At 33.9% G+C, this 25,529-nt stretch overlaps 1 protein-coding gene across 6 annotated transcripts in view; it reads right to left on the bottom strand.

Annotated features, from left to right (window-relative positions):
- Positions 1 to 25,529, bottom strand: part of LOC148945795 (myosin-IIIa-like) — a 244,434-nt gene that overhangs the window by 120,269 nt on the left and 98,636 nt on the right. For all 6 annotated transcript variants that reach the window (XM_089098132.1, XM_089098128.1, XM_089098127.1 and 3 more), the window contains 6 exons: positions 22,340 to 22,516; positions 18,697 to 18,834; positions 8,359 to 8,523; positions 5,311 to 5,475; positions 3,049 to 3,354; positions 58 to 260 (listed from right to left, as the gene is read on the bottom strand). In XM_089098132.1, coding sequence (XP_088954258.1) covers positions 58 to 260; positions 3,049 to 3,354; positions 5,311 to 5,475; positions 8,359 to 8,523; positions 18,697 to 18,834; positions 22,340 to 22,516 — 1,154 coding nt within the window. The remainder of the gene's footprint in view (positions 1 to 57; positions 261 to 3,048; positions 3,355 to 5,310; positions 5,476 to 8,358; positions 8,524 to 18,696; positions 18,835 to 22,339; positions 22,517 to 25,529) is intronic.

Raw genomic sequence — 25,529 nt, 5'->3', positions numbered from 1 at the left:
TAAAGATAGGAAAAACGAATCACTAAGTATCTCTCAATAGAAACAGAATTTACTTACATAGCTTGTCTGACAATTCTTGACTGTTCTAACAGGTAAACGGTAACTTTGGCACCACTAATCATCCCAGTTTCTGTGAAAGTAATATCGAGGAATTTACCAAAACGTGAAGAGTTATCATTTATGCCTGTTGCAGCGTTGCCAAATGCTTCCATTAGCGGGTTCATCTGAAGAATTTTTTCTTCTATTGTACGATTTGGAGCCTGAGAAAAATTGTTATATTTAGAAGACTTTCCTTCATCTCTGCTAGTAAAAGTCAATTCCCATCCTAGTAATTTTCAAGAAAAGCAATAGTGTAATCTCCCGTGCTTAGTTTAAAAGACATTTTCAGTTAGGCTTTTATGTTGTGTTTTAAAAACATAGATACTTCCTAAAAAATAAGAAAATATCAACATATCACTCAAAAGTTATATCTATATAATGATAGTTTTTTCGTATCAAAATCGATATATCAAAGGTATCGCAATACCGCTGAATATATAAAAACCTAAGTGGGCTCTATTTTTATTTTATTGCCCTTTTTAAGAGTCAAGCGTGATTTTTGGACCATAAGCCCCTCCCCCTGCTCCTTATTTACCCGAGAACATCCAATAAAATATTTAGATAGCCATTTTGTTTCAAATAACTGAAATATTGAACAACTATCCCTCTGGGATGACAAGCACTGATGTTATGCAAGTTTATCCATTGTTTTACATGTGGTATTTGTTACTGGGAAGGGGGGGGCATGTTTAATTTTTAGTGTCCAAACAGGTTAGTACTATTAAGGTGTACTTCCATCAAATTCTATAAGGGAGCGTTGAACTAAATTATAACACACTATGTGCATGCAAGTTGTCAAGAAGGTGTATCTCTAGAAAAGATTTAGGGTATCAAGTTGGAACTTCCAGGAAATAATGAGAGGGATGCTCAATTGACCAAAATGCAACATGTGCACGCTGCTATTACTACTAAAACTTGTGCTACTGCTAATACTACAACTTGTGCTGGGACTACTACTAAGGCTAAGGGTATTAAAGTAAAAAGTTAAGTAATGTTGAGGGGGGAGATTGAACCAAAGCAAAACCAACTATGTATGTTGTCAAAAGGACCTATCCAAGGAACGGCTTGAAGCATTAAGGTGAAGCTTAAAAGGTTTGTCAACGTCCATATTGAACTAATAGGAAGGCACTGTAAGCATAGTATTAGTAGTAGTACTCTACTATTATTACAATAACTAATGCTACTATTACTATGGCTAAAGGTATTCAGGTGAAAATTGCAAGAATCAAGTTCATTTTTTCTTAGTGAAAATACAAACGACGTAGACCAAATAAAAATATAAAAACAAACGAAATGAAACAAAAACCCAAATTGGAAAAATCAAAAACCTAACAACGCAGAAGAAAACCAATAACAGATAAAATCAAAACTAAACGAATTAAAAACAATAAAAGCAAAAAACACAACTCAAAAAACTACCCACTCACCTAAAAACCAGCGATGCAATAAATAATATTCTCATTAAGAAGCTAAGGAGAGTTAAGGCCGCTGGTCAGCTTCTCAATTAGAAGATTTTTTATTGGTAGTCACTGTATTTTAGGTGAGTGGCTAGCTTTCTGGTTTGTTTGTTTTTTTTGTTTTTTTTTTATTGCTTTGCTTATCTCTTTTCAAAATTTTCTTATCTGTTTCGTAAATATATATGGGCACAGCTCTAATAAGAACTTCTAAAATTCTATATCAAAAACAATTTTTTTTTCCATTTAGCCTATTGTCTATTTCCATTTAGCCTATTGTCTGCAAATAGTTTGTCTTTCAATTTTTGCCAAGGCCAAGACAGAGATTAAAAAAAAGCTGCTAATTTGAGCTTCCGTCGTTTCTAATTTTAAAAATGTTGCCTTGAGTCTTCAATGTTATTGGTCGATCATACAAATTGCGTTTGAAAATTAACCATGGCCTAGCTCAATAACGTAGGATATATAATTGGCGTAGGATATATAATTACGAAGGATATATAATTACGTAGGATATATAATTGGCTCTCGGATCATGGATAATTTCGTTTATCTACAAGCGTGTCTATAACAGGGCTCAGGCCAACGTATCAAAACAAATAAATCCCAGTTTTCATTTGACATTCAACGGACATTTCGGAAAGTAGATCAATCAATGAAATTGTCAGAAACTGGTATACAACAACCATGTACCAAGTGTCTGGTGTCCGAAATTTTCAAACAAAAAAAATGTTTAATTTCTAATGAACGAGTTTCGGGGTGACTGAGCAATTTTAAAATGATCATCATTGAGGAATTCTAATGGGCTTGAAAAACACTGATTTTAAAAAGTATTTGGAAAGTCAAACATTCTTCAAGTTATTAAGAATTTGATAAAGAATCGTTAAAACGTAATGCAGAGAGGTATAGGGACTTAAGGGGGAGTTTTGAAAACAAATAACTTAAAACAGCATTGGAAAAAATAGTTGAAACCACACCCTACTTAATAAGAATAAGAAACCACTTCCCAGAAAGGCTTTTCAATATTGTAAAGGAAGTAACCGAGGTTTTAAATATTTAATTTCAGATATTAAAACTTTCAGATATTTTTAAGGTTAGATATTTGAGCTAACTTTCATTCACTTAAAATATTCCTCTTTTTTCTAAAATGCCTTGGAAATACTAAATGATGTTTGTCTGGAAAGCGTTTGTTTATTCTGATTTAGAATGTAGTTTTTAAAAACAATTTTTTAGAATTTGTGCTACCATTGAAAAAATTAAAAAGAAGAGACTAAATATTTTCAAGAGATCTATCATATAGAGCTGGAGTTACTTTTTTTCTCAGGGGGGGGGGAGGGGCAAATGTAGACTTTGCTACACCTGCTACACCATCAGTACTGTAAATATTACAGTTCTTGTCCATAAATATTACAATTTTAGTCTGTTTTGCTACCCCCAGGAAATGCCAATCAAGGCGATTGTCTCCACTGCCCCCCTATATCCAGCCCTGCTATCTTACCTTTCCAAGGTAAACTAGTTGTCTGAGCAGAAAGTTGGCGCTTTCTGTCTTTCCTGACCCACTTTCACCTGAAACGATTATAGACTGATTCATTTTGAGATGTAGCATCGTGTGGTAAGCAGTATCTGCTACAGCAAAAATGTGAGGAGGGTGGTCCATCTTCCCTCGACTGCGATATAGCTTAGCTTCTGCGTCAGTATATATTCCCATCTCTGCGTATGGGTTTACGGCAATAAGAATATCTCCAATATAAGTGTATATTTGACCTTGAGAAAAGCGGCGCTGCAGATGGTCTACAATAATGTCCTGAAATAAAAAGCTAATTTGAAATAAATTTCTCTTGAAAATAGGACTGTTTATTTATTTGAAGAATGAACTCGAAAGCCCTTCAATATTTTTTTTTATGATTTTATTTATGTGAATTTTATTTAAATTCGACCTCGGGAAAAGCGGCGCTGCAAATTTTCTACAACCATTTACTTGAAAAATAATATAGATTAAAAGAAATCTAAAGCTGAAGAAAGGAATTGTTTTTATTTATTTGAAAATCGGGTAATACAGCCGATACATTTCTTATTTTTCAAAAAGATAGCATTTATTCTAAATATAGGCTTCAGTAGGCTATTAAAGTGTTTCAAGCAAAAACAAAGTCTGAAGTCTCAATTAGTTTCTGATGCTCAGTTACTTTAATACCAGTTACCTTAAGAACTACTGCTCAAATACAGCAGCCATTTAATTGGAGTAGTCTTAAAGCAATGTAACACTTTACCATAAAGAGCGGTAGGTTGAGGAAGGGGTGGTCGTCCTTATATGCAGATTAATTTCTATTCATTTTAAGCTTCAATGTCAATCTTTATTTCTGTTTGAAAAAGCTTGTCTTTTATATTTAATATCTAGAAAATTGCATGAAGTAAGAAGTCACATGATTTCATGTCAAAACAAATTACCTTGAGATGAAGAAGAAGAAGATATCATGAAGTAAGAAGTAAGAAGATTTCATGTCAAAAACCTTGACCTTGAAAATCAAATGACCTTGGACAAATGACCTTGAAATGAAGAAGAAGAAGATTGCATGAAGTAAGAAACAAGAAGAGCCCGCTCGCTGTCAAATAGAAGAAGAAGAAGAAGAAGAATTCATGTCAAAGACAAACGACCTTGAGATGAGGCATAATGTGGAAAGCAGTATCTGCGACAGTGAAAACATGAGGAAGGTGGTTCTAAGTCTTTTTTGCCAGGGCTAGAAGCCTGCCACAATATCAAAGAGAGATATTTAAAAAGTGTTCTTCATAGATATTTATTCATTTATTTCTAATCCGTCAATCTATATTTCGTAACCCGCCAATATACTGGTAAAAATCGCGACAAATTAAAAATAAATTAAATGCATCCCAGCCGTGTGGTATACTTAGGATGGTGTTGGTCTTCAGCTGATTCATTTTTGCTAATTTATTTGTTTATTTCTAACCCATGATACACTACAAAAAAAGTACACAAACACAGAGTACAAAATAGGGAAAACGACAAAAGAAAAGGAATAAGAAAACAAAGACGTCACAGCATTTATCACAACAATTAATGAAAATCATCTATAAAACATTGAACAACTATTACATACATACAACTTTAAACATCACTATACAAGCAGAGGATACTGATTTTGCCCTTAAGTTTCAAAATACGTTTTGATAGAGCTATTGCTAGGTCGACTATTTTTAGTCAAACTTTATTTTAGTCATGTAAAAAGCAATTCCCTCTTGATTCCTGTTTCCCGGGTTTAGACAAATTAATAACTTTAATTTTTAGCGAACTAAACAAGCCTATCCCGGTTTTCAATGGCATTTTGTCAAAAAATATCCTTGACTACTTCTTTTTTTATAATTTGTTATTTAATTAGATATAAAAAGAAGTTTTTTTTTTAACTGAAGGTAAAAAGTGACATAAAACATAAAACCAACAGAAATTATTCCGTATATGAAAGGGGCTGTTCCCTCTTCAGGGCCTCGCTCTTTACGCTAAAGTTTTTTATTGTTCTAAAAAGTAGAGTTGTGACAAAGAGTCAAACTTGATGAATGTGATATATTTGGAATCAGTATAAAAAGCTGATTATTATTGTATTACTTGATGTATCTACTAATGTTAAAATTCCAGTTTTTAGAGTTTCGGTAACTATTGAGCCGAGTCGCTCCTTACTTGCAGTTCGTAACCACGAACTGTTTGAGTTAAGAAATCATTGGAAACTTGGAAGGACTAAAATATACTTACGTTTGTGAGGTTTTCTAAAGAGGCAAGATCATCAACGTACATGGGTTGTAGCTTAGCCTTTCTATCTTGCTTCAAGTTCCCCTGCCTTATCGTAGGCTCAGGTTCTCTTCGTGAAGCACCTCCTGACCTCACAGCTTCAATGAGCTGCTTAAGAGGACCACGGATCTTGAAAACACAAGAGGAGTCATTAATAACAGTTTTTGGGGACATCCGCAGAGGCATAATTTTGCCAAAATACTGGGGGGGGGGACAAAGTTGGAGCCAGTTTTTCCAATTCAAGTGAAAATGACCAAGTGACAAATGAAAAATAACCCATTTAGTACAATAAAGCCAGGGGTATACTAAAGAAAAATGATGTTTCTTTGGAAATTCAAGCTTTATTTCTTCCATTTAATTTTTTTCCCCAGAACAGGAGACGTTATAAATAGAACATATAATCTGCGAAAATGAACTGGAAAAATTGAAGTTTTTTTCAGACCTATTTCCTCAAAATGGTATTCTTGCTAGGGCCCTGTCTCTCGGGATTCAAGCCTTAACAGAAAACTGCATTGGGTTATTAAAAACTGTGCTATCTTTAGCACATTCACCGGTGCATTCGACACCGGTGAATGTCGACATTCACGAATATCGAACACTTCACGGTAACATATATATAATTTAGACTGTCTATGAGATGCTAAACTAGAAACTATGATGCGATACAATAGATCGGGTAGCAAAACAGTTTCACCGTTTAGCGGAGATAAGATCAGTCAGTTGATTTTTGGACTCTCACAAGAGAACACACTTTTTTTAGTTTGTGCCAAAAATGTTCTAGGATCTTTTGAATTATAATAACTTTTCTGGGTTCAGTATGTCTTTTTGAAGAAAATAACTCAAGATTTACCAAATGTGAGAAGGTACTTTCTTGAGTTGAATTCTGGATTTAACTTGTGACTTTAAGAACTAAGGCTTTCAGTTTTTCTGATACAATACAGTTGTTCTTTCTGTGTAACCTCATCTGCATGGAGTGGCTATTGTCAAATAGTGCTAATGTGCATGATGATTTTCTTACCAAATATGCTATTGGCAATTACTGAATGGTGCTATTGTCGAACCTGAGGTCAAGAGGTATACCCAATAGCATTTCTGAAAGTGAGGTATTGTGCTCCCATATGGTCTTTTTTTCCCAGAGTATATTTATAGAGCCATGTCTGTAACATAAAGGTGAGAGAGACTGGGCGTGGTTTGGATTCAATTATTTTTGTTCGTTTTTTTAAGCTAAAAGACAGTATCTGATTGAGGTTTGTGCCCTCTGGTGGCGCAGATTGTCAAATTGTATTGTTAAATTGTATTGTTAAATTGTATTGTCAAATTGTATTGTCAAATTGTATTGTCAGATTGTATTGTTAAATTGTATTGTCAAATTGTATTGTCAAATTTGACAATACGGGACTCAGAGTTCGAACCCAGCTGTATCAAGACACTGTAGGGCACAGAAACGGTGTTGGAAAGCAAAGGATGGCTAGCCCCCGTCTCTTTGGACTGTAGTATCCAGTACTGATTTTTTTTATTGTTGACTGAGTATTTTGTGAGGGGGAGGGGGGAGGCTGCCTATAATATCTATCTTCATTTATTTTCTATCTGTGACTTATGCAAATGAAATTGACAACTGTTAAAGATTAAACCGTAACCAAACACGGGGTTAATTAGCCCCCCTAGATTTGCTACTAACTAAAAAGGTACATTACATAACAGTCATAACTATAATACAAGTTGAAGCTTCATTATTTAGCTATATTCTAGAGCTTCCACATATTTATAGAACAAAGCATATTAGGAGGAAATAAAACATTTAATCCTTTTTACCTTTACAAGGCTCTCCCCCCCCCCCCTCGAGACAAAAAAGATGTTATGTTGTTAACACACAAAAAATAAAACATTTAGATATATCCTAGTGAAAAAAAAGGACAAATAAAAAAAAAGCTCTATAAATGAGTTTTCCAAGATAAGTCAGACTCAGGTATCGATAATTATGACAATATGGTTTTACATTCTCTTTCATGAAATTTAGCATTAGAAGCTTTCTTATTAGATAATAACAGAAAAAATAACAAAATATAAATATATGCTAATGATGAAAGGGGGTGACAAAAAAAATAAAGAAAGTCAATTATTATAATTTTCAGGACAAATGAGTCTGAGCTGCCAGTAGTGATTGGCATAAGTTTTAATACTGTGACCATGTAGTTTTGCGTGATCTTTCTAGTGGTTTAGCATTAGAAAGCATTTCTATTAGATAATAACCGAGAAAAAAAATATAAGACGACAAAATATAAATTATACTAATGAAGAAAGGAAGTAGCCTAATAGAAAAATAAAAGGAGTAACTAAATGGCTTTTTTATGGCAATCAGTCTGAGCTGCCGATAGCCATGATTGTATAAAACCATATCATTGTTCATCTGAGCAAACAGTCGTGTTACCATTCCTTGTGTATAAGGAGAAGGTGTGTAGCACAGCCTCGATATATATATACAGTTATGAAAATTTATTTCAGGAATCGGACACATCACAGCGCCATAACAGGACGGTGGTCAGGGTATTGAACTATTGATTAATTTCCTAGTAGCTAATCAAAGCATAGCAAAGGTATATAAATTCGTTAATGCGCACGCGCGAAGGAGGAGCCAAGAAGAAATGGGCGCGACATGCTGTGTCCCATGTTTTTTTACTGGAGAATGTAAGTACACTCATTACACTATAGATCTATGCTGTGGTATTTAGCAACAAAAAACATTGGTATTACATGATGACAGGAAAAGATAATCTATTGAGAACTCATTAAGTGGTTTATTATAGCTACTTCGCGCACGCGCGAAGGAGGAGTCAAGTAGAAAATGTGCGCGACATGCTGTGTCCCATGTTTTTTTACTGGAGAAAGTAAGAACACTCATTACCCTATAGATCTATGCTGTGGTGTTTAGCAACAAAAAACATTGGTATTACATGATGACAGGAAAAGATAATCTATTGAGAACTCATTAAGTGGTTTATTAGAGCTACTTACCATATCAGGGTTTGGAGGCACTTGTCGAGTAAAGGGATGCTCCATCAGGGCCCTGGCAAAAGGGCGCTTCTCAAAATCTTTCTTTAAGCAAACTTCAATGAAATCATTAAACTCTTCAGTCCACTCCATAGGTCTCTTTAATTGAGGTGGAGGATTCCTGGGTATCTAAAATTATTGATTTATGACAAGAATAGATAACAAATAATCAAAGAATTCGTGAACAAACAAAGTGTGAAACAAAACTTTAGCGTGAAGAGAGGTGGATTGAGGAGGGGGCAGCCCCCCTCATCTAAGAAACAATTTCTGTTCATTTTAAGATTTAATATTGCTCCTTACTTTCAGTAGGAAAAAATTTTTTGTAAGCAAAGTATTAAAATACTCAAGTAGACTTACAGGCATTTAACAACCAATGGTTGTTCTGGAGAAGACGGTCTAATTAGTAATTTTTGCATACATTTAAACGCTTTAGGAAATCTTAGTCGGTTCTTAGAAAAAAAGCGCTAAGAACTCGGCAAAACTCATACAATCTGGAATCTATTATAAATTAATGCGTCAAAAACCCACAAACAAGAAGGAATAGTGCATCAAGAATTGAATATTTGATAAACTAATATGGAAAAATTTTATTCTCTAATAGGAATTATTGTTTCTACACCCTCTAGGATGATTTGACAAAACAAGTATGATTCAAAATTATAGCTGTGGGCCCTGTGGCAGCAAGAAGCTTTGAAAACGCGTTGAAGTGCAGTAAAAAGTAATAAATTCTTAATAATATGGATTAGGAATAATTTTTTAATATATTTTTTACTTATTTATAATTTTAGACTATTATCAACTATTTATAATTTCATAGGTTTTAATTATAAAAGATATAAATTATTTTGTGGTGTAAGCCAAGAACAGGGCCCATAGAGACGGAAACACGTTAAGAAAACGATTCTTGCTTTATAATATGCACAATAATTATACTTAACACATCTTGCATGCAGCTGGGCTTTATCTTCACTTATTTCAGTTTTTTCCACTGTTTTCTAACAGATTTATCAATTTTTTCCATATCATATCTACGGTTTTGAAACTCATGTACTCATCCCTGAAATAGAGCACCCTCTAAAAAATTTGTTTATAGAGAACGCTAAAGAAATTACCGAGCCAAACGCTTTTTTCACTGTTTTTCTCTCAACACATGTAATGAGAAATAATTGTAGATGGTGCTTTTCAAACAGTTCGTGGTAACTAACTATAAGTAAAGAGCGATCCGGCTCAATAACCGAAACTCTAAAAAACGTAATCTTGATACCAATTGATACATCAAAAGAATCGGAACTTAATGTTGATTTCAAACAAATAAGTTTCATCCAGTTTAGTCTTATCGATCAAAAGTTAGGAGCCTGAGAATGTTTGCCATATTTTCATAAAAAGGGAGAACACACCCTAAAAGTCATAGAAATCGTAATGAAAATTATACCGTCAGATTCAGCGTATCAGAGACACACTGCTGTAGAGATTTCAAGCTCCTATCTGCAAAAATTTGGAATTTAGTTGTTGTTTTTTTTGGCCAGAAGAAAGATCACAGATGCGTGTATGGTTTTTTTTTTTTTTTTTTTTTTTTTTTTTTTTTTTTTTAGTGGTGATCGTATCGACCCAATGGTTCTAGAATATCGCGAGAGGGCTCATTCGAACAGAAACTAAAAGTTCTAGTGCCCTTTTTAAGTGACCAAAAGATTGGAGGGCAACTAGTCTCCCTCCCACACTCATTTTTTCCCCAAAGTCACCCGATCAAAATTTTGAGATAGCCATTTTGTTCAGCATAGTCAAAAAATCTAATAATTATGCCTTTGAGGATGACTTAATCCCCCAGGCACCGGGGGAAGGGTTGCAAGTTATGAAATTTGCCAATTGTTTACATTTAGTTTTGGTTATTTGGAAATATACAGAAGTTTTCAGGGGGGATTTTTTCTAGTGGGGGGAGAGCAGTCAAGGGGAGACGTTTACGTTGGAGGATCTTTCCATGGAGGAATTTTTCACGTGGGAAGAGAATTTTCCATGAAGGGAGAGCCGGAATTCCCAGCATTACTTAAAAGCCATCAGAAATTAAATATAAAAAAAACAAGTTTTTTCAACTGAAATGAAAGGACCAACATTAAAACTTAAAACGAACAGAAATTATTACGTATATGAAAGGGGCTGTCCCCTCTTCAATACCTCGCTCTTGACGCTACAGTTTTTTTTAATACTTTCATAAGAGCTATTTATTCTAATTAAACCCTTTGCGATTCAGGGGTCATTCTTAAAGATTTGGAACAAAATTGAAACTTTGGCGTAAAGAGCGAGGTATTGAAAAGGGGGCGCCCCCCCCTCATATACGTAATAATTTCTGTTCGCGTTAAGTTTTAATTTTGCTCCTTACTGTCAGTTGAAAAAACTTGTTGAGTTTTTTTTTTAACAAAAACGACAAGACTATTGAATTCAAAACGCTGTATTTAACAGACGCTTCAAAATTAAAGAAGCACTGTTGCAAAGACTTGGTAAATTTTTTAGAAAAAGTGGAAAAACACTTAAATAAGTGGCGGAAAGGCTTTTCTGCATGCAACATGGTTTAACTATAATTATTCTGCACATTCTGAAGTAACAATAGTTTTCTTAACATTTTTCCTTCTCTAGAGTTTCTAGCAAGGGCTATACCTATTTTCTTAAGTGGCAATTGGGTTTACTTGTATAATAAAAGTATATATAATTAGTAATGCCTAGAAGCTATAGCCTGTACAATAATAGTAATAATTTAAATCAACCCTTTGTTAAAGCATGAAATGCACTTACCATAAAGACTCGTTTTAGTTGTTTTTCACTGTTGAATTTTTATAAAATGTAAATTCGGAGTATTTTAGAGTATGCTTGTCCTGTGTGGCATCCGGGGCTAAGTAAAGAGCAAAGAAATGACCTTGAGAATGTGAAGGAACGAGCTACCTGTGTGATATTAGGTCCGGAATTCACGAATTATGATGATAGCCTTAAAATCCTAGGCCTAGATGGACTTGATGCCAGGCGACACCAGCTTAAAATGGCCTTTGGACAGAAGCTTTTGGAGTCAAGCAGGCATCGAGATTTGCTCCCTGTACCGGCAAGAATAGGGTGTAATACAAGGCACCAGAATAAAATCAAGCCTTGTAAGCCCGTGGCTACCAACCGATACAGATTGTCTTTTCGACAGTATTTTGTGTCTCATTTTAATAAATAAGTGACAAGGAAGAGTGATTATTTAAATTATATTGTGTCTCATTTAATTCTTGTTATTTGACAATAAATTCGTATCGTATCGTATCGTATCGTATAAAGGAAATAAAAAAAATGGAAAAAAAATGAACGAAAAAAAATGAAAGCCCTATCAAGAAAGACTCACTAGATTAATAACATCTCACCTATTTCGACAATACAATTAACAATTGTAACACAATAACGAAATTAAGCTACACAGTTAAAGGGAGAGTCGATAATACTTTTAAACACTTGCGGAGCCTGTCCATACGCTGGAAAATTTTTGATGAAATATTAAAAACGCCATACTTACTGGAAACGTACCAGGTACGGGTCAAAAGTGGCAACTACTACTACTAATAATAACTCACCACAGCACCAAGACACCTGAGGCCGACACAGCTAGGCACGCTCCTCCTCCATCCCAATATGTTTAAAGCCTCCCTCTTTACACCCTTCTAGGAAGTTCCCATTTCCTTTAAATGTTTCTTTATGACATCTTCCCGCCCCAATCGCGGAAGACCTGCTTTCCGTTTACCCCTAGACGGTTGGTCGAAAAGGACAATCTTCGGCAATCTTTCATCCTTCATTCGCAGAACGTGTCCATCTCATCTCAACCTTTCTCTCGTTATAGCCCTAGAAAGCGGGATTGAACCACACTTTTCGTACAGCCTACTGTTTGAAATTCGGTCAGTCAGCCGGGTACCCAGAACAATCCGTAGGCAATTTCTCTGGAAAAGTGGCAACTGCAGAAGATATTTACAAAAACGGAAGAATACACATCGAATTTTCTTCCGCTAAGATATTGTGGAAAAAAACGAATGGCCCTGAAGGCTAAATTTGAATGAAATATGGACAAAAGAAGACTAAAAAACAAAAGGAGCTTGACTTAAAAGGAGTCCTCCCCCCCCAAAAAAAAAATAACGGCTTAGAGGACTTGAAACAACGCACTCAATTAATAAACCTAATTGAACAAGAATAGAATAAAATCAGAGGCGGTTTTAGGGAAGCGAAACAGGGGGAACATGCCCCGGACGCAAAAATCCGAATAAATAGCCTAATGATTATTTGTAATATTTAAAATTGTATTTCAATTAAGATAAAGTAAAGGGTGCAGTTATTAAATAAAAATAACTAACAGATCACTAATTAATTGATAAAATAAAAATAAAATGAAAAAGATTAAATAGAAATAATTAAATTCAAATAATTAATAAGACTCAAATAATTTAGACAAAAAATTAAAAAACAATTAAACAATAAAATGTTAATTAATTAATAAATTGAAAATAATTTTGTTAATAAATACAAAATTTGTTAAAATTCGGTCAAAAAAATTTTGCACACAAGGGGTCACTATTTAAGATTTTGCCCGGGCACAAGAGATGCGAGACAACATGTAATGACAGAGTAAACATGTTATGAATTTTATGTCTGGGTGATGTAGTTGTTCCTAATCTTTCAATATGAGTTCAGATATGTTTTGCCCTTTATATCAATCCACGGGATAAAGACTCATGAGGAACCACTGGCGAAAAAAACTTTGGTAGCCAGTCCCTTTCGAGCTTTCCAAAAATCGTCAGGTTCTTCAAGAAGAAGAATAATTCGTAGTACTCTGAAATTTGAAAGTAATTTTAGGCTACCAGTAATTCAATAGTAAAACCGATATTCTTCAAGCAATGACTAACTGACAAGAAATAATTAATGACATTTAATTTAACTAAAATACAACATCCTTTAGAATTTTTGAAATATTTTCTAGCTCAATTTCACAATGATTTATGAATTTATCTTGAAAACAACGGCATACCCCACAATTCATGGAAAGGTCAATTCATGGAAAAGGCTCGTCATGTGAGAAGTTACATTTTTGCAAGTTAGGGAAAATAGTGACAGCCATGAACTGGAAACTAGCAATGTACAGGATCAGCAAGCCTAAATTAGATATTTCAATTAAGAGTCACTTCTATGTACAGGATATGTATTAGCAATGTACAGGATATGTACTAGCAATGTACAGGATCAGCAAGAATGAATTAGATATTTCAATTAACAGTCACTGCTATGTACAGGATATGTACTAGCAATGTACAGTATCAGCAAGACTAAATTAGATATATCAAATAAGAGTCACTTATATTCACATGATATGTACTTGCAATGTACAGGATATGTACTAGCAATGTACAGGATCAGCAAGAATGAATTAGATATTTCAATTAAGAGTCACTTCTATGTACAGGATATGTACTAGCAATGTACAGGATCAGCAAGCCTAAATTAGATATTTCAATTAAGAGTCACTTCTATGCACAGGATATGTATTAGCAATGTACAGGATATGTACTAGCAATGTACAGGATCAGCAAGCCTTAATTAGATATTTAAATTAACAGTCACTTCGATGTACAGGATATGTACTAGCAATGTACAGGATCAGCAAGCCTAAATTAGATATTTCAATTAAGAGTCACTTCTATGTACAGGATATGTACTAGCAATGTACAGGATATGTACTAGCAATGTACAGGATCAGCAAGCCTCAATTGAATATTTCAATTAAGAGTCACTTCTAGAGTGCAAGCAGCTGTTTCATTTTACTCACTTCTACAATAAATACTATTAATTGTGATAGTTGATTCATTAAACCTTCATAATTAGCGATTAATAATAATAATTTCTTGTAATATTAGTTTTGATAGTTGAATCACGAATGCTTCACAATTAGAAAACGATAATAATTACTGCTCGCAACCACAGTTTATAGAATTAGCAGTATGATCATACCCTATCTCACCCATTATAAAAACCCGGACCAAGGTGCGAGTGCTCCAGAGAGCGTTTTTGCAGATAGAAACATAAGCGGCATTAGATTTTTTCACGGGTAGACAAGTCAGATTTCTCTTGGACACGAAACAAGTGGATACCCGCTATTACGAATAATGCACTTTGTAACCATTTCTCATTGATTGACGGAAACAGACTAACCCGCTAATGCAGAAAGAAGTGGGAGGAGCTTTTTGTTCGTACCCAGAATGAAGACCAGAAATGATCTGCGATAAACTTACTGGATAATTCTATAAACTGTGCTCGCAACTAACTATTAGTAAAATAATAATTAACAAACAACTGAGAATGGTAACTTGATTTAGATATATCCAATTATCCTTTTGCTAGTTCCCGAGAATAATTCTTTGTATTAATCTTAAAAGGGTTAGGAGAAATCCCAATGACGTTGAACAACGAAACGAAAAACCATTGCAATTATTAAATTTAGTAACCAAACTTTTATCATTTGTGACTAATACTAATCGTGATAATTGAGTAATACTAATCCTTGTTTGCAATTAACTATCTATAAAATAAACAAACAATAATAAATCAATTATGGCAATTAAATATTATCAACTTATTATTGATTATCCTAGTTACTATAATTAGCGAGTAACTAGCAACAAAACTGAGATCATTCCATTCCGAATTTAGTTCAGGGCATCATTAAATTAGGAAATTGATATTCTTAACAATTAAGCATGGATTCAAATTAATTTTAAGTTCATCATTGACTATGAATTGTACAGTTGTACAAGCCTACTGAAGCAAAAGGCGAACAAAGATTGAACACGGATTGAACACAGAACAAAAAAATCATCAAAATACATAGTTTTTAACTCCGGTAAAATTGTTAAAACATATAAATAAAATAAAAACCTCAGGATCAAAATTCATTTTTTATAAAACAGGAACAAGATTGAAAACAGATTCAACACAGAAATCGCTCTTGATCTCCATATCTTGTATAGAAATACGGAACAAGATTGAAAACAGATTCAACACAGTCAAAACTAATGATCACAGTTTCTATTCTAGTAATCAGGAACAAGATTGAAAACAGATTCAACACAGACAAAAAACAGGATCAAAAGATAGATTCTTTTACACAGGTTAAAGATTGAAAAAATAGAATCAAACGAAACACCACAGGATTACAATACCGATGATAGTACAAATGTCCAATATTGAAAACAGATTCAACACAGGAACAAAACAGAAAATTTACAGGAACGAAGAAGTAAAGGAATACAGCAACACAGACACAGCCCTGAATACAAAAACCGATACAAATAAAAATACGTATATAAACACTAGAAATTTTGAATTAACGAAAATAACAGATTATTCATATCAAACTATCAAAGCATACCTACTAAGGTATATAGGAACGAACAACAAGGCTTCTGACAAAGTAGTTAGTTGCGGCAATTTTTTTTTTGCATTTTCCGCAAAAAAAAACATAATTTTTTTTCTAAATTATAGGGGGGGGGGATAAATGTATGGCGTAACTGATGCTTCTGTGATGCAGCAAAAAAATCGATGCCAAAACCTCCTTTTTCAACTGGAAAACAATTCGCTTGGCATAACCCATTAAGTTTCGAAGGTTCTTGTTTTCTTTCTATTTACTTTTCAGGGAGAGCCTCCACTCAATGTATGTTTATTGTTTATTCAGATGATTTGAGAAATAGATGGGTCTTCTTAAAACACAGTCTCGGGGTACAACAATATAGGCAAATGCTTGGAGCTTAAGTCAAGAATTTCAAAAGCATTTTTTCACAACAAGACCTCCTATAACCAGTTTGAATTCCAAACTAAGGCCTAATGTTCACTTCACAAGAACAAGAATCAGTGTCACCAACTTTTTTGAAAATATTTATAGTAAAACTTATCAAGGATTCGTTCGGGTCTTTTATCCAAGGGAATTTAGTGATTTTCTTCAATAAACTAGAAATTTACGCGTTGATTTAGTGATTTTTTTTGACAACACAAAAAAAAATTCACAAATTCCAAAAAAACATCAAGGTTAAAAATACAAGAATAAATTTCTATGTACATGGTTTTCTTTTTTCTAGAAATCAGGTGTACTATAACTCAGTTTTAGCTATTCGAAAATGACAAAATATGTGCTTTATACGTTAAACTGCTAAGAGCCTGTTTTGAGGGGGTCAAGGAGGAGATCAAAGTCAACTTTGGGAGAAAGTCAACATGTTTATCTACTCTATTATTGTCTAGATCAGTCATTCCGAACTTTTTGTATGCCCCCCAGAGTATGTAGAATCCTGTCAGGAGGTAAGCGATAAATATCAGTAATGGCGTATTGATCCGAACTTCTTTTTCTGTTTTCTTTTTCATCACGGGGAAGGGAGCAAGTTTAAGTAAAAACATAACAGTATAAATAAATGGGAAAAAAACTCCATAATTGTAATCGCGTCGAGATTTCTTGCATCCTGATCTCAAAGTTTCCCCAGGATACGTCTTATACCAATTAAATCATAGGCAGCGCAATCGTGCTGCCTAAGTAAAGAACGATGTTGGCACAATGTATTAGTAGGGCTCAAAACCCCTATGCCTTCCCAAGGCCAGAACATAATTTGCACATGTGAATTGTCAGTTTAATATACATATACTGATATTTAGTAATCAAAATGTTAATATTATTTGATTTATTAAAGTTATAAAAGTGAAAACATTTATATTTTTCAGTAAAGTGCAAATTAAGTTCTAGTCTTGGGAAGGCATAGGGGTTTTGAGCCCTACTCACGTTAGTTTCTGCTCGTTTAGAGTTTGAATCGGTTATTTATTGTAATTTCTGTTCGTTGTGTGTTTCATTTGTTTATCAATACTGATTTGAGGTAGTTTCACGCTTGGTAGATTATTTCATTTGGTTTTTGCTAATTTTTGGTTTAATTGAGTTCTTTACTTTTCTTTGAAAAACTTATATTGTTGACAATGTTTTTTTAATTAATACTGCTAAAACGAGAATGTCAAAAATTTTAGGGCGGATGGAATTATTTTATTTTTTAATGTTTTATATTACACGGTTTCGCAAAAGACAAAATAAAACCAGAACCAAAATAAAAATTGTCAATGAAGTTTTTGAATTCCTAATGCAGACACCTTTCGAAACACTAAAATTTCTGCAAATGTTCCAAGAATGTCCTACATTTCTATACAATTTGCCTGTTTTCAAATTTGAAATTCCAATTTCTCAAAAAAAAAAAGAAAAAAAAATCAGTAGGTGCCTTCTCCAAAATGAACCCTTGCATTTCTTATAACATAGCAGAGTAAGATAAAACTTCATTGATGGATTTATTGACTTCATTGATGGATTTATGATACAGAGTTATTTTGACTAAGCAAATGATAAATGATCTATCTTACTAAAATGCAGTTTCATATACCATTATGTTCAACATTAAATCAAAGAAAACACTCTTAGAGAGAAGGACTCCAAATAACGGAAAAGCTAAAAGCAGGATGTTTGTAATTTAACACGGATTTACTACTACTACTAACAACTCATCGCAGAACCAAGCCACCTGAGGCCAACACAGCTAAGCATGCTCTTCCTCCATCCCGATCCATTCAAAGCCTCCTTCTTTACACCCTCCCAGAAAGTTCCCATTTCACTTCAATCTTTTCTTACGGTATCCTCCCACCTCAAACGGGGACGACCTGCTTCTGGTTTGGCCCTAGGCAGTCAGCAGACAAGGACAATCTTAGGTAATCTGTCATCCTTCATCAGCAGAGCGTGCTCTAGTCATCTCAACCTTTCTCTGATTATTGGGATCGGATCAAACTTTTTGCATAGCCTACTGTTGGGATTAAAAGCTACTAATGTCTTTTACAATATAGTGTCAGGTGGCTTTTTAAAAATTTGAAAACACAATTTAATGTTTGATATAATAAATAAAGGGGAACAAAAATTGAAATTTCTCACGGCGTAATAATTAATTTTAATAACAATAATTATTTTCGAATTAATATTATTTAATTAAAATAACAATGTTTTAATTAATTATAAAAATATTTTAAACAATTATTTAATTAATATAAAATGAATAATCAATATTGTAGTTAATATTTAATAAAATAATAATAATACTTTATATTTTTTTCAATAGTTATTTAAAGTCAAAATTTAATCTACATGAAGCAGGTCAATAGTACACCCAAGACGTCATTACATCTATTATGCTATAAAGAGCGGTTTACTACTGAATAAATCTGAAAGAATTAGTGTCTTACCTGAAAAAGAACCCTCATTGGATGTAATTCAGCCAGTGGGGGATCCCCCTCGGCCAGCTCAATGGCTGTAATTCCTAAGGACCAGATATCGCACCTAACATCATAGGCGTAGTCAAGCTGCTGTTCACAGGCAATCACCTATAAAATAGACATTTGTAATGAAATCCCAGGGGTGATCGTACCGAACCAGTGATCCTAGAAAATTGAGAGAGTGCTCAATTTATCGGAAATCAAAAGCCCTAGTGCTCTTTTTAGTGACCAAAATACTGGAGGACAGCTAGCCCCCCTCTCGCACCCCTTTTTTCCAAAAGTCACCTGATCAAAATTTTGAGGTAGCCATTTTGTTCAGTATAGTCAAAAGCATAAATAGCGACGAAGACCACACTGCCTTTCCATCATAAGCAACAAGTGAAACAACAGGGAAATTTTCCTATACAAGACAGTGGAACGCAACTTTGAATGAATATTTCGACCCTATATCCAAGGGCCGTCATCAGCAAAACAAACGAAGAGAATAAAAAACAATATAAAAGAAACTTACATTAAAATTCAATCATTAAAACTGAAAAGAGTTTTTGTCAAAAAAAAATTTAAAAACAGCCCTAATATCATTACTTCAAGGAAGTTCAACCAGGAAGTTCCTGGATGAACTTCCTTGAAGTTGTTCCTTGAAGTTGAAGTGTATAAAACAGTGTTTTAGTGCGCAAAAAATGTGTCTGTTCCAAGAGTAACACCTTATTTTTGTGTGGGTTTTGTGTTTTCACCAAACTTTTTCTTCTTATAGCATTCTACAAATATCATGAAATATGATGAATCGGCTCATTTGGGCGATTTTTTATAAATATGAGTGTCTGTCGTATAGGCTACGAAGCAGTAATTTTTTTTCGCTTAAGTTTCAACTTTTCTCATTACTGTCAATGCGAAAATCTTATTTAAAACTTAACTTAATCAAAAGTTGATTTAATTTTTATTTAATTTTAGGTTTTTTTACCTAATAAATAAACACGACGAAAATTTTCTGTCAAACGTAGTTGATAATACAAAAACAAAACAGCTTCAGTTTTGCAAAAATCGGATATTTAATATGAATTTCCCGTTTCTCCCACTTTCCCATGAAATGTGTGCAAATTTATAATGCAGATAAGAATACCGAGGGGAACATTGCCACTGTTTACTTTTAGTAGGGACAGACAAATAATTCATGATATATCCTACTATAGTTACGTTGTATTCTTCCTACAATGAAACCAAGTTTTTTCAACTGAAAGTAAGGAGTAACAAGAAAACTTAAAATGAACAGAAACAATTCCGTATATGGAAAGGACTGCCATCTTCTCTACACCTCACTTTACGCTAAAGTTTGACTTCTGCCACAACTCTACATTTTAAAGTAATAAAAAATTTAGCGTAAAGAGAGAGGTGTTAAGGAGGGGGCAGCCCCTTTCATGAACAGAATAATTTCTGTTCCTTTTAAGTTTTAACGTTGCACTTACTTTCAGTTGAAAAACATTGTTTTGTTCTTTTCATTGAATTTCTGAACGTTTTGTAATAAAGTCCGGAAATCCATGAGACGCAAAATGATTCAAAACAATTTTGAAGGCCGTGGCTCAAAACTAAACCCTCAAGAAGCATGAATAAAATTATTTTTGAACATGCTGATAACACAAATTAACTTTTTGTTCCTGAATTTCCCAATTTCCTATGTGCATTTTGCTTTTTTTTTCTTCTTTATTCAATAAATTCGCGGTAACAAACTGCAAGTAAGGATAGTTGCGGCTCCTCCTAACCGAAATTCTAAGATACAGAGTCTTGATAACATTAGATAAATCAAAAGAATCAAATTTTGATGCTTATTCAAAACATATAAAATCATCAAGTTTAATATTACCCATGGTTACGTGAAAGGATCTTTCCATGGTGGAATGTCTCGTGGAGGAGAAGAACATTCCATGGAGGGGAAGTCGGGTTACCCCGTATTATCTAAAACGATCAGACATTAAATAAAACAAAACAAGCCTTTTCAACCGAAAGTAAGGAGCAACATTAAAACTTAAAACGAAAATAACTTAATGCCTATATGAAGAGGGTTGCTCCTCAACACCTTACTCATTGCACAAAAAGCTTCTTTTTGGAACCATTTCTAATTAAATAGCCCTTGAAAATACCTATTATTGTAATTAAATAGGCCTTGTGTTTCAGGAGTCATTATTAAATAAGTGAAAAGAAAACGAAATTTAGCATGAAGAGCGAGGTATAGAGGAGGCGGCAACCCTTCCCCCATATACGTAATAATTTCTATTTGTTTTGAGTTTTATTGTTCCTACTTTCTTTAAGTCGAAAAACCTTGTTTCTTTTTATTTAAATTCCAGTCAAAGACTTTAAAATTCTATTATGTGATATATTTTTCCTTATATGATAGTCGTTTTCTAACAAACTGCTCTTAAAATATTCAAACATGACTTGGTTAATTTCCTGAAGCTGACATCATAATTTAGTTGAAAATTGGTCAAGGTTAGCCCTATTAAATAAATTTCGGGGAAACTTTTTAAGCTTTTGACTAACTAAGAATTGAATTAGTGATGACAAAACCCAGAAACAGAAAAACACACAAGAAATATATAATTTGTGCCATATATTTCCACACAAAGGAGAATGTGGGGGGGGGGGGGCTAAAGTATAGAAACAGTGCTTTAAAAATGTGTTAAAACTATTTTTACATATTGTAAAGTAAAAATTGCTTTCTTAACATGACTACTTCTCAATAGCCCCAATTCTTGGCTAATACTATTGGCTCTTACTGAAAATAATGCCAAATCAGAAGAAGAAAATTTAGATATATAGCCTAACCTTGGCATTACCTTGCCTATTAATAGATTTCTAGGGAAGTAAAAATTATATTTTGGAACACTAGTGAATCAGGAATCAAATTTTGTGAATCAGTGAATCAGGAACCCCACTGCATATTTAATCTTTGAAATCTTGGTTCATGATCACCATGTTGTCTAAGGTATAGCTGCATTTGGGAAAATAGCCTAGGCCTTGTTGTTTATAGGACGTAAATTAGATAAAAATTTAAGAAATATACCATTTTCTATCTATTTTAAATACATACTTTGAATTCAGAATGAAGAGCAGGGCTCATTGAAAGTTTAACCATCCGTCTTAAGTCTAACCTAGATTCAAAGTCGAACCTCGGGTGCCATCTAACCATTCGTCTGAAGTCTAACGTAGATTCAAAGTCTAACCCCTGGTGCCATCTAGCCTATACAATTTAACCATCCGTCAAAACTACTGTCTTTACTATGGCTGTTTCAGGCTAATTTGGCCGAGTGAATACAGCTTTTCGTTAACCCGATTTGACTTTCATGAAGGAAAAGCCATTTTGAATGCGTCTGAATTGTCTTTTGTGCTACATAAGGCCTTAATAGAGCCTGGAATTTAAATAATAGTTGATAAAATTGGCAACGTAGCCTGAAAAAACCATAATTGTGATAAATTGAAAGTCTAGCTTCTGGCGCCATCTATAATAACCGTCTTACCATCAGTCTAAAGTCTAATCTAGATTTAAAGTCTAACCTCTGGCGCCATCTAACATAACCGTTTTACCATCAGTCTAATGTCTAATCTAGATTGAAAGTCTAACCTCTGGTGCCATCCAATATGGAGTGCCAACGGATGTATTTTTTCTTCCAAAAGTTGATGCTAGGTGACTTGACACTCCAAAATCGATCAGCTTAATTTCAGCATTTTCAGTTAGTAAAATATTGTGTCCTTTGACGTCGCGATGCATGCAATGATTTTGATGCAGGTATACAAGTGCCTAAAACAGTTGTATAATACAATTTTGGTGACAACACTGGGTAATAACTGAGTATTACAAAAAAAAACTGTTTTGTTGAAAGACCATCATACAATTTCCTATCTCGTCATTCCCAGTTAAGTAAGTTCTTTTAAGAAGCAAAGTTATATAAAGGGAAAATGCCTCCAGTTGCAACTTATGACCAATTTGAACAGATGCCAGCTACATTCAACAACTAAAAAATTATCATAGAAAGCGCAATAGCGTTCCCTGGGATAAGAGTAAAGTGCCTTTATTCATTAGACAATGAAAATTAGCTAAAAGTAGTGAGTGACATTTAAACTTCATGTAGAGTGAACTTAAACTTAAAAAGGAATTCCGTATATGAGGGGGGCCACCCCTTCCTCAACTATTCACTCGTTACGCTAAACTTCATTAGTCTTTTAACTGTAGCTTCTTCTTTTTCCAAACATGAAACACATTTGATACCGCGCGTACTGCCCCTGGGAATATACGTCAGAACCTTAGTTTAGTTGCTAGTAATCGGACAAAAAAATCAGGTTTTTCCGTAGGTATACCGTGTTTTGTACAGCAGAATCACGAATGCTCGAAGACGGAGTTTGAATCTTGTGTGGTTTTAAATCTTTTTCACATTTTTTTTTTTTTTTTTTTTTAACAGAGAGCGTAGCCTTTGTCGATACTGTATATTCTGTCTACTGGGAATTTGCATAAAAGATAAACCATGGCGTGAACAGAGAGGAGCTGAAGAAGGGGTGGCCTACCTAACATATGATATAATTTCTATTCGTTTGAAGCATAAATGATACTCCTAACCTTCAGATGAAATAACTTTTCTTTTAATTAATTTGTTATTGTTTTTAAATCATACACAGGCCTGACCATCATATGATTGGTGATACTGGCTCCAATAGCCGCCCGATTTCTTTCTATTAAATTGTATATATACTTAGTAAACATTCTCGATAAACAGTAGTTTTTTTGCTTAAGTCCTTAATAAAATATTTCAAAAATAATAATACTATTTCTAGATAATATAAATAATTACATTATTATATAGAGAGATTAAATAAAAAAAACAAATTTTTATAACTGAAAGTAAGGAGCGACATTAAAACTTAAAACGAACAGAAATTATTCCGTATATGAAAGGGGCTGCCCCCTCCCCAACCCCTCGCTCTTTACGCTAAAGTTTATTATTGTTTTAAAAAACAAAGTTATGAGACAGAGTCAAACTTTTGCATAAAGACCGAGGGGTTGAGGAGGGGGCAGCCCCTTTTATATACGGAATAATTACTGTTCGTTTTAAGTTTTAATGTCGCTTCTTACTTTCAGTTAAAAAAAAAAATTATTTTTTTATTTAATTTCTGAAAGTTTCTGAGTTAATGCAACTTTTATTTTGGGAATAACTAAATCGAAATTTGCATATTAATTTTACTTTTTTTTGGCTAAATGGCTTTCTTGAAATTTTCTTCTGACGTAACTTATGAATTAACTTATTGTTTTTCTTATTATTTAATTTCTGATCGTTTTTTTTAAATAATGCTGGGAAATCCAGCGCCCCCTTCATAGCAATGTACCTTTCCCCCTGAAAGCTTCCTCTATGGAAAGATCTTCCCACGTAACATCCGACCCACCCCCACCCCCCAACTACCAAAAAAAATTCCCCCTGAAAACTTCTGTATGCATCCCAATAACCAATAATATATGTAAACATTGGGCAAAGTTCATAACTTGCAGACCTTCCCCCTGGGACTCTGGGGGATTAAGTCATCCACAAAGACATAGCTATTGTATTTTTTGACCATGCTGAACAAAATGGCCATTTCAAAATTTTCATCAGATGACTTTGGGAAAAAAATGAGCGTAGGAGAGGGCCTAGTTGCCCTCCATTTTTTTGGTCACTTATAAAGGGCAATAAAACTTTTAATTTCCGTTCGAATGAGCCCTTCTGCGACAATCTAGGACCACTGGTTCGATACGATCATCCCTGGGGAAAAAAACAAAAAAAGAAAAAAAAAACAAATAAACACGCATTCGTGACCTTTCTCCTGGCAGAAAATACAAAATTCCACATTTTTGCAGATAGGAGCTTGAAACTTCTATAGTAGAGTTCTCTGATACGCTGAATCTGATGGTGTGATTTTCATTAAAGTTCTATGATTTTTAAGTGGTGTTTTCCCCTTTTTTCGAAAATAAGGCAGATTTTATCAGGCGCGTAACTTTTGATGGGTAAGACTAAACTCGATGACACTTGATAAGACTAAACTTATATATTTGAAATCAGCATAAAAATCTGATGCATCTATATGCATCTATTGGTAACAAAATTCCGTTTTTTAGAGTTTCAGTTACTATTGAGCCGGGTCGCTCCTTACTTACAGTTCGTTACCACGAACTGTTTAATAAAAAATTATAATGTAAGTAATTTTGTATTATTTTAAATAATATAAATATTGATATTTTTACTACATATTTTCAGAGAGAGAGGGGTATTATTGTATAGATAAAATTTTCGGCTGAAGCCATTGGAATCTCTAAATTAGAGTTCTCTGATGTTTAAATACATTGATAACAAATTTATACACACATTAAAGCATTGTATACAAATGAAAAATAAGGACTGTTACCATTTAAAATCACTAAGAACAAAGTTCCTGTTAGACTATGACTACCCAACCAATAAATTTTTTGACGAGGCTCGTGATGCCTCGCCTCCCTTTTGTCCACCTCTGTACCACTAAGCTTGTAAATTTAGTATTTATGCTACATAGACAATGATTTTCACAATGGAAGAGGCGCTATTACCCCCCCCCCCCCTCCTCCAGAGCACCGACGCTAAAGGTGCAAACCAAAAATGTTCCGAGAAATCAAAAAGGATTAGACGGCAGTTTCCTCCTCCCTCCTTCTCCCTCACCTATTATTGTTCTTAATTCATATGAAGGCTCAATGAAATTTAGGATATTTGGGGATCAAAATGCACTCTTTTGGGCCATCCCTGCCCCTATACCCCTCA

Source organism: Artemia sp. Qi Xiang Cuo, chromosome 12, assembly GCF_049724085.1.
Source record: "Artemia sp. Qi Xiang Cuo chromosome 12, ASM4972408v1, whole genome shotgun sequence".
Taxonomy (NCBI): domain Eukaryota; kingdom Metazoa; phylum Arthropoda; class Branchiopoda; order Anostraca; family Artemiidae; genus Artemia; species Artemia sp. Qi Xiang Cuo.
The sequence above is the reverse complement of the archived record's forward strand: the minus strand, read 5'-3'. Positions and strand labels throughout refer to the sequence as shown.